Source organism: Vicugna pacos, chromosome 18 (genome assembly GCF_048564905.1).
Source record: "Vicugna pacos chromosome 18, VicPac4, whole genome shotgun sequence".
In the NCBI taxonomy this organism is placed as follows: Eukaryota; Metazoa; Chordata; class Mammalia; order Artiodactyla; family Camelidae; genus Vicugna; species Vicugna pacos.
Window position 1 is genome coordinate 29,379,343 of NC_133004.1, and position 15,548 is coordinate 29,394,890.

The 15,548-nt window shown below is 44.3% G+C and overlaps 1 protein-coding gene and 1 non-coding gene across 2 annotated transcripts; one reads left to right on the forward strand and one right to left on the reverse strand.

The window, feature by feature from the left end:
* Positions 1-404: 404 nt before the first annotated feature.
* On the reverse strand, positions 405-476 carry TRNAT-CGU (transfer RNA threonine (anticodon CGU)). The gene has a single exon. It is a non-coding gene; the product is annotated as a tRNA-Thr (tRNA).
* An 11,994-nt stretch (positions 477-12,470) lies between these two features.
* CHP2 (calcineurin like EF-hand protein 2) lies at positions 12,471-15,049 on the forward strand. The gene is made up of 7 exons (XM_072942097.1): positions 12,471-12,586; positions 13,010-13,082; positions 13,190-13,270; positions 13,408-13,538; positions 13,730-13,791; positions 14,581-14,703; positions 14,899-15,049. The coding sequence occupies exons 1-7, from the start codon at positions 12,520-12,522 to the stop codon at positions 14,950-14,952; spliced, it is 591 nt and encodes a 196-aa protein (XP_072798198.1). The 5' UTR covers positions 12,471-12,519; the 3' UTR covers positions 14,953-15,049.
* The last annotated feature ends 499 nt before the right edge of the window (positions 15,050-15,548 follow it).

The window sequence follows — 15,548 nt, forward strand, 5'->3', positions numbered from 1 at the left end:
CTATAAAACATAACAAAATTGAAATTAAATATAGAGAAAATGCTGAGAATAACTTCTTTGGGGAGAGGTAATTAGGTTTATTTATTTATTACCAGAGGTACGGGGGGTTGAAGTCTGGACATCGTGCATGTTAAGCAAGCACTCTGCCACTAAGCTGTACCCTCCACTCGAGAATACCTTTTAAGAATGCTTTTTTGAGATGTAGTTGACCATCAACTGCACATATTAGAAGTGCACAACTCTGTGTAAGTCTGGCCATATGTATACACCCATGAAACCATTACACAATCAAGAAAGTAAATAGAACCATGACACCCCAAAGTTTCCTCGTGTCCCTTTGTTTTGTTTTTTTTTAAATTTAATTTGGAGGGAGTAGGTAATTCGGTTTATCTACTTATTTTTGGTGGAGGTACTGGGGATTGAACCCAAGACCTCATGCGTACGAGGCGTGTGCTCTACCACTGAGCTACAACCCCAACCCAGTGTCTCTTTGTAATGCTCCTTCCCACCCTTTCTGCTCTCCTATCCCTCCAATCTGCCTTCTGTCCCTGTACATTAGTTCGCAGTTTGTGGCGTTTAACATAAATGACATACATCTTTTGGAGGGAGTCTGACTTCTTTCACTCGGTATAATTATACTGAGTTTCAAGAGAATTACGGATGAAAGCATTAAGGATGAAATACACTTTTAAAATAAAATGTTGTTTGTTTCATGGTACAAAATATTTTGCTCTCAGGTTATTTTCATGTTCTGGTTGCTAGATTTTTTTTCCTTTTTACAGTTGAATTTAAATTTTTTTCTCTTTTTCATTTTTCAGTTTTATCAGGCAAAATCGATACCATTTGACTGCACATATATAATATATTGCATGTAAATACATATATACAACATAATGCACTTATTTTTTTAAATTTACATATATGTACTGTTCATTGTTTCTAAGAACTGTTTAGAGCTTTAGCTTTTTAAAAATTTGTTTATTTTACAATATCATATTTTTTTAACTGAAGTATAGTTGATGTACAATGTTATATGTTACATGTATACAATATAATGATTCACAATTTTTAAAGGTTATAGTTATAGTTATAGTTACTATAAAATATTGGCTACTTTCCTCATGTTGTCCAATACATCCTGGTAGCTTATTTTATACCTGAGAGTTTGTACCTCTTAATCCTCCACCTCCATCTTGCCCCTCCCTCCTCCCTCTCCCCACTGGTAACCACAAGTTCCTTCTCTACATCTGTGAGTCTGTTTCTTTTCTGTTATACTCACTAGTTTGCTGTATTTTTTTAGATTCCACATGTAAGTGGTATCTTACAGTATTTGTCTTTCTCTGTCTGACTTATTTCTGTTAGCATAATGCCCTCCAAGTCCATCCATGCTGTGCACTGGAAACTAATACAACATTTTAAATCAACTCTACTTCAATTAAAAAGCAAACAAACAATCAATTTAAAATATGGGCAGAAGAACTGGACAGACATTTTTCCAAAAGAGGAAATGCAGATGGCCAACAGGAACATGAAAAGTTGCTCAACATCACTAATATCAGGGAAATGCAAATCAAAATTACAACATCATCTCACAGAAATTTTTTTTCTGATTTTAATTTTTGAATAGGGAATACGGTCTAACCAGATGAAAAGGTATAAAATGAAAAGTCCCCCTTCAACTGCTAGCTCCCATCCACCTAAGTTGCACTGTGTCTTCTCACCTCCCAGGTCACCACTTTGATTAGTTTCTTAAGTATCTTCAAGATTTTCTTAAGCAAAGATAAGGGGGAGGGTAAATAAAGCTGAGTGGTAGTGTGTGGTTAGCACACAGGAGGTCCTGGGTTCAGTCCCCTGTACCTCCATCAAAAAGAAAAAGTATTCTGAAACATTGTGCTGTACACCAGAAATTGACACATTGTAACTGACTATACTTCAATAAAAAAAAGATTTGCTTAAGCAAATATGAATATATATGTACATATATATATTTTTGTATTCTCTCATCTTTTCACAGAAAAGATAGCTTATTTATTTAGAGTGATACACCCTGTTCTGCAATTCGCTTTTTAAACTCAATCTATCTTGACAATCTCTTCATACCAGTTTGTCAGAAGTTTTTTGTTTGTTTTTGTTTTGTTTTGTTTAGTTTTTACAGTTTCGTGGTCCTGTACTTTATTTAGCCTGATGACACGTGGGTGGTTTCCAGTTTTTTTTTTCTCCTGGAAAAAACAATGCTGCATGAAGTAATCTTGTGTATATGCCATTTTACAAGTGTGCAAATGTATTCGTAGGGTGAATTTTTAGATGTTGAATGCTGGCTCAGGAGTGTATAAATGAATAACTTTGATTAACAGCGCTCACATGACCTTCACAGAAGTTACACCAATCAACGCACCCACTTGTATTGGACAAGAGTGTTTATTTTCCCTATAGGCACACCAGTAGTGTTTATCCAACGTTTGGATTTTTTTTTCCAGTATCAAAAATCAAAAATGATATCTCAGGGTACTTTTAATTTGCATTTGTCTTCATGAGACTACAGTTCAATTGGATGCTTGGTTTTTTAAATATCTTGCTAATTGTGATGGTTTTGTAACATTATTACCTAACATCTCAAGGCATGAAAAGTACCAAGTGCTAGATTATGTGGTTTTCTTGAGTTTCCCATGAGAATAAAGATGCTTGTTAAGTGTTTAGATTCTGATTCACTGGAGTTGCATCAAATGCATGTTTATTTGACTTATTTGAATCCAATTATGCAGAAAAGAGGAAAAATAATAGTTTAAGTGGTGTTGGCATGAGCTGAGGAAGAGCATTCATCAGAGAGTGCACAGCGCTCTGATTATCTCATCATAAGACATGTATCATTCAATTAGATGTAGGGGTTATGGTACAAGGTGGTAGATAAACACAAACCCACAGACTGAGTTTCATGGTAGTTTGCAATTTTGCCTGCACTTGCCTTTTAAATTACATGTGGATTTTGGAACTGAATTTCCTGCCTAAGGGCAGTCTCTTGTGTTGGACTGAGAGAGTCTGTTTCCCTGAATTCTTAGCATGGAAGAATTACATGGTAAGATGAGATAGTATGTGAAATTCTTTGCCTCATGCCTTCTGATGCTGAGGGAGGAATTACTAGTGTATTTGCGTGAGGCTAACTGGCAATGTGTATGCGGCGTGACTCTTGTGGTTTAGGGAGAGCAAAGGTCAACATGGAAACACATTCACGGTGCATGTCGCACCTGTAATTCTTTTTTTGGCATTTCCTTCACAGTCCCTGCAAAAAGTGTGGACCTAGGGAGTCATGTTTGCCTTAAAGTGACCAAGACTCTTCGGCCACAGCTGAGTGGACCAGGCATGGATACCTGACCCCAACTAAGCCTTAAAATCTGAATTAGTGAAAGGAAAATTTGGGGCCATTGGAGTTCTGATCTACTGAAGGATGTGGGCCAGAGCTGATGCCATGCAACCCAAAGTCAAGGGCAAGTCTAAATTATGGAAGAGACAGAACACAGGAGCCTTTCAGAGGATGCTGACCTGCAGAGGGAAGGGAGGATGCCCAGAAGAGGAAAAGCAGAGATGGGAGATGATTTGCTCCCAGAGAGAGAGGGCCAGGTTACTGGGGAGCTGACTCCTGCTCTAGGTTTCCATGGGATTCCTTGGACCCTGACACTAAAACTCCTTTTCTCTAATCATTTAATTTGCTTTCAACAAGTCTTGAGCATTTGGATTATAAATGTGTAGAATGCTTAGACAATGCTGATGGTAGTATAAAATTATATCCAATATTTTGGAGAAGAGTTTGGTTTTAACCCCTCAAGTTGAATATTCACAAATTCAACTTCACCAAGAAAAACTTCATCAGGAAGAACTGCTGCCTGTGCACAACTGGGAATGTTGACAAGGATGTTTGTACCAGCATTGCTCAGAAGAATTAAAATCTGGATGTTCATCGATGGGAGAGTGGATGAACAACCTGCAGGATAGTCACACCATGAATATTAGCAGCCAAAACAATGAATTACAGGGACTGCATCAATATGGCTGAATATAAGCCATATAATATTAAATGAAAAAAGCACACAGCCAGGACCGTGTCTGTTTTATTCCCAGCTCAACCCCCCTCATCCAGCACATGCCTGCTCAGTAAATATTTCTCAAATGAATAAATAGGAGGAGTCGTTTCCTGGGGAGAACTGTCGTTCAAGTCCACCAGAGGATGGGGCATATTTACTGCTACTTCTCTCCCAGCCTCTCATTCCTCACTTTTCCCACCCATTTTGTCCTTCACTTCTGCTCTCTTTCCTGTATCTTTTCCTGATTGGCCTAAGTTGGGGACCAGGCATCTGGTATTAAAAAAAAAAAAAAAGCCAGGTGGTTCTAATGTGCGGCCAGAAGGGCACATTTCCTTTGCTGGTGTTTTTGTTTAGGATGAGCACGTGATGTCATCTCAGCCAGTGAGCTGTGTGGGGAGATCCACTGGGGGAGGCTCCTGGAACAGATTCCTTTCTCTCAGGAGGAACTCCGACGTATACACACATCCTTTCTTGTGTGTGCATTAGCATCTCTGGAAGAGTCCCAGGAAAGAGTAATGCCGCAGCATTACCACTAGGAATGAGGACTGGGGGATGGGAGCCATCAGGAGAAGCCTCACTGTTGTCCAGGAATGCCAGTGACCAAGCCTTGGGTGCTATCCCAGATGTGTCCTTGGGGTGCCTGAAGGATGCGGGGTTCAATGGAGAGATGGGGAGAATGGCCTCAGTCTTAATTAACTCTTTTTAATTGAAGTACAGTCATTTTACAATGTTGTGTTAATTTCTGGTGCACAGCATAGTGATTCAGTTATGTGTATATATATATTCCTTTTCATTATAGGCTATTATAAGACATTGAATATAGTTCCCTCTGCTGTACAGTAGGACCTTGTTGTTTATCTATTTTTAAAAATTTTTATTTATTCCTTAATTACTCTTTTTTGGGGGGAGGTAAGTAAGTTTTTATTTATTTTATTTATTTATTTTAATGGAGGTACTGGGCATTGAACCCAGGACCTTGTGCATGTTAAGCACATGCTGTACCACTGAGCTATGCCTTTTCCCTGTATTGTTGATCTATTTTATATATAGTAGTTACTACCGACAAATTCCAAGCTCCCAATTTATCCCTCCCCACCCTCTTTCCCTGCTGGTAACCAGAAGTTTGTTTTCTGTCTGTGAGTCTGTATCTATTTTATAAATAATTTCATTTGTGTTCTTTTTTGAGATTCCACATATAAGTGATATCCCATGGTATTTTTCTTTCTATTTCTGGCTTACTTCATTTAGGATGACGATCTCCAGGTCCATCTATGCCGCTGCAAATGGCATTATTTTATTCTTTTTTATTGCTGAACAGTATTCCATTGTATAACTATACCACATCTTCTTTATCCAGTCATCTGTTGATGGACATTTAGTTTGTTTCCATGCCTTGGCTATTGCAAATAGTGCTGCTATGAATATTGGGGTGCATGTATCTTTTCAAATTAGAGTTCCCTCTGGATATATGACCAGGAGTGGAGTTGCTGGATCATAGGGTAAGTCTATTTTCAATTTTTTAAGGAAACCGCACCCTCTCCTTTGTCTTCCTCTCTCTCCTTATACCCGCTCCCTGTCCAGTCTCGCTTTTCTGTTCTAGAAGTTACTGTGTGAGGCCAAGTTCCCTGGAAGCAGGACCACAGGCAGGGACTCTTGCTCAACTGATTTATTGAGGAAGCGAGGGAAGCAGGATTGGGCAGAGAATCCAAACTCTGCAAGACTGCGGCTGAAGGAAGGCAGCTTCCTTCTGAGCCTTCAGAGAAGCTGGGAGCACGGATTTACCGCAGAGCCAGTCCCATCTGGAGGCAAAGGGACTGGCCAGCGTGCCCCTGGCTAAGCTCAGCTCGGGATTGCGTGTGTGTGTTACCTCTCAGAAGGGGTGGCTCCTTTCCGACCAAGGGCAGTTTTCAAGAAAAGGGGGCATCACTCTACCCGACAAGCACAGAATACACATTCTTCTCAAGTGCACGTGGAACATTCTCCAGGATAAATCGTATGTTAGTCCACAAAACAAGTCTCAGTACATTAAAAAATATTGAAATCATACAAAGTATCCCTTCTGACTACAGCAGAATGAAACTAGAAATCAGCAAGAGGAGGAAAACAGGAAAATTAGCAGATATGTAGAAACTGAACAACACCCTCAAACAATCGATAGGTCAACTAAATCACAGAGGAAACTAGGAAATGCTTTGAGATGAGTGAAAATAAAAACACAAGATAGCAATTGCATGACCTTTGTCCCAACTGCTCTCTTGAAATCCAAACTCTCATATCCAGTGAGCTATTTATAATATCTTTATTAGGATGTATGACAAGCAGCTTAAGAACTTTTAAATGTTCTCCCTTTGAAATGTTCCCCTTTCTCTCTATTTACCATGTCAGCTAACGGCGCCTTCCAGTTTTTGGCACCAAAACCTTGGAATTATCCTTGACTCCTCTGTCTCTCACACCTTACATCCAATACATGAGCAAATCTTGCGGACTCTTCTTTCAAAATAGGACCCAGATTTGGCCCTTTCTCACCACTTCCACTTCTAACACCCTGATCCACCGTCATCTTTCACCTGCATTGCTGCAGTAGTCTCCCAGCTTCCGCTTTGCCCCAGTTACGTCTACATAACAGCCAGAGAGATTCTTGTGATGTTATTAAAACAGAAACTGGGTTATCGCATTCTCCAGCTTAAAGCAGTACCATGATGTCCTATCACACTTCAGCTTAAACTTGTGGCCTAAAATGCTCTGCAAAACCCTGCAAGATATGAGCCTTGCCTCCTTGATGTTCATGACCTGTATCCTGGTCGTCTGGACCACATCAAAGACACAAATAGTCTCTTGTTTTAATGTGTACTTTTAAACTTTGTGAGATTGGGCATCTTTTTATGCTTTTTGCCATTTCTATTTCACATCTTATCTCATTTTTTTCTAATGAGAAAATTGTAGGGTTTTTTTGGTTTTCCTTTTTGTTGTTATGTTTTCCTTTTGATTTTTAAGATATCTTTGTATTCTAAGGAAATTATCTTTTATCTTTATATAGACTGTGAATATTTTTCCTGTTTTTCTTTTTGGCTTTGAGGGCTGTATTAATATCTATATCTCATCTCTACAGAGATTCTAATTTTCACATAGACAAACTTGCCAATTTTTTTTTTCCTCTGTGGCTTCTGTGCATTGTTTCATGTTTAGAAAGGCCTACTCCAGTTCAAGATTGTAACAAAATCTAAGATTTCTTCCGTATTGTATTGTTTCATTTTGCATTTAAACCTTTATTTTATCTGGAGTTAATTTTCGTATAAGAAGGCAGGGGTACAGCTTTATTTTTCCCCCCAAAGACAGATGTTCCAAATGACATTTGTTGAGTAATCCACATTTCCCCCACTATTTGAAATGCCACTTTTATCACAGGCCAAATTCCCATATATATTTGGATCTATTTCTGACTTTCTTGTCTGTTTCTTGTCTGTCTAGTCAGGACTATTACCACACAGATTATTGTAACTTTATAGTACATTTAAAAACCTGTTAGAACTAGTTTGCCCTCATTACTTTTTACTTTCCAGAGCTTTCCTGGATATTCTTGGGTTTTTGTTTTTCTTTTTTAAATGGCTTTATTGAGATATAACTCACATAGCATACAATTCACCATTTAAAGTGTACAATTCAGCAGATTTCGTGTATTCACAGATATGTGTAACCATCACCACGGTCAATTATAGAACGTTTTCATCACCTCAAAAATAAACCTTGTGCCCTTTATCTATAACTCCCCTGGCTCCTCTAGCTCTAAGCAACCACTAATTTACTTCCTGTCTCTATAGATTTTCCTATTCTTGACATTTCATGTTATAATGGAATCATGTTATATGCGGTCTTTTGTGACTGGTTTATTTTACTTTCAAGGTTCATCTGTGTTGTGGCCTGTATCAGCACTCCATTCCTTTTTGTGGCTGAATAGTATTCCACTGTATGGCTATATCACATTTTGTTTATCCATTCAGCTGTGGACATTTTGGATTGGATACTAGCTACTGTGAATAATGCTATGAACATTCACGCACAAGTTTTTGTTTGAACACCCGTTTTCAATTCTTTTGGATGCATACCTAGGAGTGGAGTTGCTCATATGGTAATTCTGTTTAACTTACTGGGAAATCTCCAAACGGTTCCACAGCAGCTGCACCATTTTACATTTCTACCAGCAATGCATGAGGCTTCCAATTTCTCCACATCCTGGCCACGACTTGTTATTTTCCCCTTGTTTTGTTTTTGTTTTTTTAATTCTAGCCAGTCTAGTGGGTGTGAAGTGAAATCTCATTGTGGTTTTATTTGTATTTCCCTGGTGACTAATGATGTTGAGCATATTTTTATGTGCTTTTTGGCCACTTGCATATCTTCTTTGGAGAAATGTCAACTTAAGATTTTTTTTTTGCTCATTTAAAAATTGAGTTATTTGGCACCCCCAAATTTTAGCTGGGCACAGGGCACCCAAGGCTACAGAAGTGCCCAGCCTCCTCTGCAGCTAGACTGGTTGTGGGACTAAGCTCTTTCTCCAGGATAGAATGGGAAGCAACTTGTATGACTCCTAGGATATTTCCTAGGAGGGAGAGACAGGCCCTTTTTTTCTGCTTCTCCCTCTGTCCTGCTGCTGGAAACGTGAGTTCTGAGGCTGGAGGTCCATCCTCACCCGTATCCATCCTGGATGAGGGCAACTTCCCTGGAATGACAGAGCATCAAAGGAGAGGAGTTCCCTAGAAGCCTTGCCAGACCAGCCCTGGATTGTCTGCCTCCAGACCCAAATGTGAGAGAGATGTAGACTTCTATTTGCCATTTGTTACAGCAGCTGAACCTTATCCTAACCAGGAAAGCAGTCTTGGAGAGGACTTCTCTTTTATTGAAGTATAGTTAGTTACAATGTGTCAATTTCTGGTGTACAGCATAATGTTTCAGTCATACATATACATGCATGTATTCATTTTCATATTCTTTTTCATTATAGGTTACTACAAGATATTAAACATAATTCCCTGTGCTATACAGAAGAAACTTTTTAAAAATCTATTTTATGTATAGTAGTTAATATCTGCAAAGCTCAAACTCTCAATTTATCCTTTCCCACCCTTTTCCCCCCAGTAACCTTAAGTTTGTTTATTAGGTTTGTGAGTATTTCTGTTTTGTAGATAAGTTCATTAGTATCTTCTTTTTTCTTTTTTAGATTCCACATATAAATGATATCATATGATATTTTTCTTTCTCTTTCTGGCTTACTTCACTTAGAATGACAATCTCCAGATCCATCCATGTCACTTCAAAGGGCATTATTTTATTCTTTTTATGGCTGAGTACTATTCCATTATATGTATGTATGTATGTATGTATATGTGTGTGTGTGTGTGTGTGTGTGTGTGTACACCACATCTTCTTTATCCAGTCCTCTGTGGATGGACATTTACATTGTTTCCATGTCTTGGTTATTGTATATCGTTCTGCTGTGAACATTGGGGTGCATGTTTGTTTTTGAATTAAACTTCTTGGAGGGGACTTTTCTGTGTATTTCCCTTGCATCAGGCTGCTCCAAGACCCACAGCTGTCTGAAATTCTCAACTGTCCCTTGGTGACAATCAAGTTCAGCTGTAATCCACTCTCCTCTCCAGGCACACCTCTGAAAGTCTAGTGCATGAAGATCATTGCTCCCAACTACACAAGTCTGGAGCTAGTATCTTCCAGGGGCATCGTCTTGCTCTTTCCACCCACACTTGTACACCCCAGCCCTACTCTTTCCCAAAGGTGCAGCCTGTTTTGACATATGCTGTGCTGACTCTTTCCCTGCAAATATCTGTAGATTCTAATGAAATAACTCAGGAAACAGGCCACCTTGTGTGGAGTGTAACTTGATTATTGCTAGAAAGACAAGTTTGGAACTGACAAGCTCCCTGCTAAGCTGACAAACTGAAAAGCTTAATTTGAAAAACTAACCAAATTTCACTTGCAGGACGAAGGCAGTGGAACTTGGTCAAGACTTGGCCTGAGTTTTCAGCATGAGAAGACAGATATTTGGACTTCTCAGATGTCTGGCCTTGTTCATATGTCTTATATGCCCTCAACCCTTAGGGAGCCTGCAATTTTATGGGGGAAAAAGAACTCTAATATATATTAAGATATTAAACTCATTGAGAACATTGCAAAAAATTGGATTATTTGTCATTGTTATTGAATTGTGCTATATTTTCCCTACTATTCTTGCATCTGCGTTTTCTCAGTTGAACCTCAGTATTGCTTCATCATGAAAGTCTAGCAACTTTTCTGTACCTTAAAAGCAACAAACAAATGTTCAGCCTGAATCCAATTCAACAGAGTCTGCAAATGAAAGCATTTCCCCTTTAAATGCCCTGGAAAGATGTGCACGTATATCGTGAAGTTGATTTAAAAGCCACTTGTGCGCATAAAGCAGGGATGGGTTCTAGCATAGCGTTTTCCTGTTGGCTTGTGATACTGCGTGCATGCAAGTTGTTAATTACTCTCTGGCCTGATTCACTTGAGTATAGTGCTGACTCAGAGATGAACTCTTTCCAAGATCAGCATCCCACGTTGGCCCCGGGTGATTATTGCAGCATCTCAAGGACTCTCATCCCCTCCTAGGTTCAGAACCTAACCCGAACTACACTCCCAGTGAGGCACTGGAGTGGCTGCTGGGCTCCATTAGGGAACAGCATGGTTTCCCGCGTGCTCTAGTCCTTGGGGGGCATATGAAAGGAAATCAAGCATTCTTTATGCCAGTTGTCTAATCCTTGGGGTATCTCAAAGTGAAGCAAGCACTTCTCAGATCAATATTTTCAAGACTTATCTGATGTGAGACTCTGCCTGGGGCTGGAGGATTGATTGTTTCTCCAGTTTCTCTCTCTCCAGGGTGAGCATGAACTTGAACCCTTGTAATGAATGGCTTGCATTTCTGCCCCTCACCCCCTGGGAAACTTGTGTCTATGTGTGACTATTATGGGGGGAGACGGGGTAATGAGAGATGCAAAACTTGCTTGTTCCCTTACAACTGAGTTTCTCAACATTTTTTTCATCATCACCTCAACTTAAGGAGTGTTGTTAGACTTTTTCCCCTAATCATTCTTCTCCCATGAAATTTTAATACTACAGATCTGCTATGTATCTCTATATTTGTGCTTCATATATAAAAAGAGTAAGATATTCTGTTCCCTTGGGGAGATGTGGCCCCCTTTGAGGATACATCCTTTAAAATAGTTCACGATTATTTTATGTGATGGCAGCCTCCTTCACAGAAAGTGGGAAGACGGTAGTCTAGCAAGCATGGGAGCTAATACACTTCAAGTGCTCAGCAACGTGCAGGGCCCATGGTGAGGGCTCAAAAAAATGAGACCTCTTATGGTTGTTCTCATTATTATTACATTAAGTTTGGTCACAGTGAGGTTTGTCACCCTCCCTCAGGCTGCGTGTGGATTCCCATGGTGCTTGAGGGCTGATCAGAGGTCTAAGTCAGTCCCCGTCTGGAACTTCTACCAAAGCCGACAGGGTTTATAAGAGAGCAACTGAGCTGGGTGGGGACTGTGGCAAGTGGACCGACCTGGATGCCCCACCTAAACACGGCGGCTGTTCCCCAGCTGCAGCTCAGTGATGCAGGCAGGAACACTGGCCGAGTGGTGTCAGACCTTCTGATTTCTCAGAAGCCAGGAATTTGGGATTTTGGGGTCAATCTCCTGATTTTGGAGCATTCACTCAATTAAACAACAACAGCTATTTGGACCAAACAAAAGAGATGAAATAAAGATCCGCTGACTTGTCCAGAGTCAGTAGCATAGCTGGGATTCCAACCCAAGTGCTCCAAACCCAGTGCTTCCTCCACGTAAAACAGCCCTCACTCGGCGCCTCACGACTCTGCCCGCTCCCGCTCCCGCTCTTTCGGTGAGTCCCTCAGCGCCTCTACCTCCCCGCCGTCCTGCCTGGGGAGGGGGCTCCACGCTGGGGCCATCAGGGATTAGGACGCATGCATCTAGCTCCCCTCCCCACCTGCCACCCCTTCCCAGAAGGGCTTGGATTCTGTCTCCAGACAAAGAAGGTCGGGACCTCCGAGCCTGCTCAGCGGGACCCGGGAGGGCCAGGGGCTGGGAGGCCGGGCCCGGCCGGAGGAGGTGGGTCGGGGCCCGGGCGCGCGTGGGAACGCGGACCCGGCCCTGCGCAGCCCCTCCCGGCCCGGCCTCGGAGTCTCGGGATGAAGCCGCCCGTTGTTCGCGCCCGCCCCGCTGACCCCGCCGCCCTGGGCACGGTTTTCTATTCGCCCGGGTCGCGGGTGGGAGGCGAGGAACGCCGGGGTTCACGAGCCTGGCTCCCCGCCAGGGCTGTGGCCTTCGGCCCCGGGGCCCCGGGGCGGAGGCGCCCGGGAGGCGGACGAGGAGGACGCCGGCCGCGCCGCAGCTCCGCCATGGGCTCCCGCAGCTCCCACGCCGCCAGGATCCCCGACGTGGACAGCATCCGGCGGGAGACCGGCTGTGAGAGCGGCGCGCGGCGTCCGGGGACCCGGCGGGGCGCGGGGCGCGCCGGTGGGGGCCTCGGGGTCGGGAGGGTCTAGAAGATTCGCGCATCCGGGGGCGCGGGCGGGCGCGCTTTCATCCAGGGGCCCGGCTCCGGGCTTAGGGGCACCCGGGTGGCCTCGGGCTGGGATCGAGGCAGACGGCAGAGCCGCAGGCGGATGGAGGGGGTCCTTGGTCCCTCTGTCTCCTGGATCGCGCTGGTCTCATCCCGCCCGTCCCCACCCGGCCCGTTTGGCCCGGGGACCCGGGTGGAGCCCCAGTTCCAGCCAGCCCTCCGCGCCCCCGCCCCCTCCCGCGGCCGCCTTCTGGATGGAGGGCGCTCGGGGGTCCGGGCGCACACCCAGCGTCCTCGGGGCCTCACCGTCCGCCTTCCCTCCGCAGTCTCGCAGGCCAGTCTGATCCGCCTCTACCACCGGTTTCAGGCGCTGGACAGGAACGAGAAGGGCTACCTGAGGTGAGCGGGGGCTGCCACCTTTGACCTCCCGCCTGTCTCTCTGATCCCTTCCTCACCTTGACCACCTTCCGTCTTTGCCCCACCCCCTTTGAACTCCGACTTTACAGCCGCGTGGATCTGCAGCAGATTGGGGCGCTGGCAGTGAACCCCCTGGGAGACCGCATTATAGACAGTTTCTTCCCTGACGGGTGAGCATCGTCGGGGATGGGGAGATGGGAGTGAAAGCTTGTTGGGGGGAAGTTAGGGACGGAGGCAGAGGGAAAGCTGAGGTGACCACCTCTCCTCCATTGTTCGCCTCCATCCCCCACCCCACCCCCTTCCCCAGGAGTCTGCGAGTGGATTTCCCAGGCTTTGTCAGAGTCCTGGCTCATTTTCGACCTGTAGATGATGAGGACAACGGAAACCGGGACCCTAAGGAACCTGAACCCCTCAACAGCAGAATGAACAAACTTCGCTGTGAGTTTGTAGCAACCCCCTACCCAAGAGAGACCCCAGATTTACCACACCAGTGAGAGGCCCCAGGCACCACCCACTCCCTTTGTGAGCCCACTGGTGACTCCCTCAGCCCCCATTCTTACAAGGTGAACGTTTGCGGGAAGAGAGCCAGGGAAGACCCACCTTCATCTTCCCCTCCACTCTCTTTCCAGTTGCATTTCAGCTCTACGACCTGGACCGAGATGGAAAGATCTCCAGGCATGAGATGCTCCAGGTTGGAAGAACATAGGGCAAGAGATGTGATCTGTGCGGGCTGGGGTGGTTGAATGGAATGGCTGTGAGGGATGGGAGGGACGGTTGGTGGGTGAGAGATGCAGATGACTGGGATATTGGGTGGGAAATGGGAATGGGTGGGGTTGGAATGTGGATTGGTTGGGAGATGGGGAGGGGGACATTTGGGTATGAGGCTGGAAATAGACCATTTTGTTCTCCATTGGGGGTGATTTTACCCCTTGAATGACACTGGCAATATCTAGAGACATTTTTGGTTGTTACGATCGAAGAGGTGGCTGGTGCTATTAGCACCTGGTGGGCTGAGGTCAGGAACGCTGCTAAGACGTCTTACGATACACAGGACACCCCCATGACAAGGAGTTATCCGGTTCCAAATGTCGATAGTGGTAGACTGAGAAACTCTGGGATAGATGTGATGAAGTGGGGGATGGACTGGGGAATAGTTGGAGGATGAGGTGGGGAATGGGGTGGAAAGTAGATGGATGTTGGGTTCTCAGGTTGGGGATGAGTAAATGAGCTTGGGCAGATTGTTGAGACGCGTGTGGGCTAGTGAAGGACAAATGGGGGTTTGGATCCAGAAGCAATGGGGGAATTTACGGGGGGGGGGATATGGTGGGAAGTGATTGGAATGGGGTGAAAAGGGAATGAGGAATGGATTATGACATTAGTAGCAACTTCTGTGGTGATGTGGCTAAGGTTTGGGAGATGGTGCTCGTAGTCCCTGTGCCTCCTTTTTAGGGCTGTCTCTGTCTCTTCCTCTACCTCCCAGGTACTCCGGCTGATGGTCGGGGTACAGGTAACTGAAGAGCAGCTGGAGAGCATCGCTGACCGCACGGTGCAGGAAGCTGACGAAGATGGGGATGGAGCTGTGTCCTTCCTGGAGTTCGCCAAGGTCAGGATGCCCCCAGGCCAGGGAAGCTGAGATCAGGAGTCCCTAGGACAGATGGATATGGGAGATGAAGTTGGAGGGAGGAGGGCAGGAAGAGAGTGGTTCCCAGGAAATGATGGGACCTTGGGGTTGGGAGAGGAGTTGGAAGCATAGAGGTTTGGAATTAAAGCCTCTTGACCATCACTCATCTTCCCCCAGTCCTTAGAGAAGATGAACATTGAGCAGAAAATGAGCATCCGGATTCTGAAGTGACCCCCTTTGTGCCTTTGGACTGCTTACACAGACGGGTTTCGCTTGGTTTTCATCCTCACGGAGCACAGCTCCAGTAAACCATATTCCTCCTTCGACACTGAGCTCTATTTAGGGCCAAGAAGAGAAAGCTGCAGGGATGTGTACTAACTCATTTGATCTCAGATCTGTGAATCAGCTAGAAACCTTTTGGTTGCAAGTAACTGAAACCCCAAATCAAAGGGACTTCATTTAAAAAGTGATTTTATGGGCTCATGTAATGAAAAGTGTAGAAGTGTCTTCAGAAAACTGGAGAAGTCTGGAAGTGTCTCAGGCACAGCTGGATCCAAGGGTTCAAATGATGCTCTCAGGACTCAGTTATTCTGTCTCTCAACTTGGCTCTCTTTTGTGTTGGTTTCATTCTCAGGAGGGCTCTTTCCTCATGGTGGAGGATGGCTACCAGCTGCTCCAGGCTTCCACCCTACTAGCTTAGTAATCCAGCGGGAAGAGATTTTCTTTTCCAATAATTCTAAGCAAAGAGTGTCATCAGCGCCTCTGGGGCCTTGTCCCTTCTCCAGGTCTATTTGGCCAGGACTATGCCATGTGCTAGCTGCTAGGGC

Coding starts and splice junctions, on each gene's coding strand:
- CHP2 (XM_072942097.1), top strand. CDS start 12,520: ATGGGCTCCCGCAGCTCCCACGCCGCCAGGATCCCCGACGTGGACAGC. Junction 13,539..13,729: donor CAGAATGAACAAACTTCGCT/GTGAGTTTGTAG, acceptor CTCTCTTTCCAG/TTGCATTTCAGCTCTACGAC. Junction 13,792..14,580: donor CCAGGCATGAGATGCTCCAG/GTTGGAAGAACA, acceptor TCTACCTCCCAG/GTACTCCGGCTGATGGTCGG.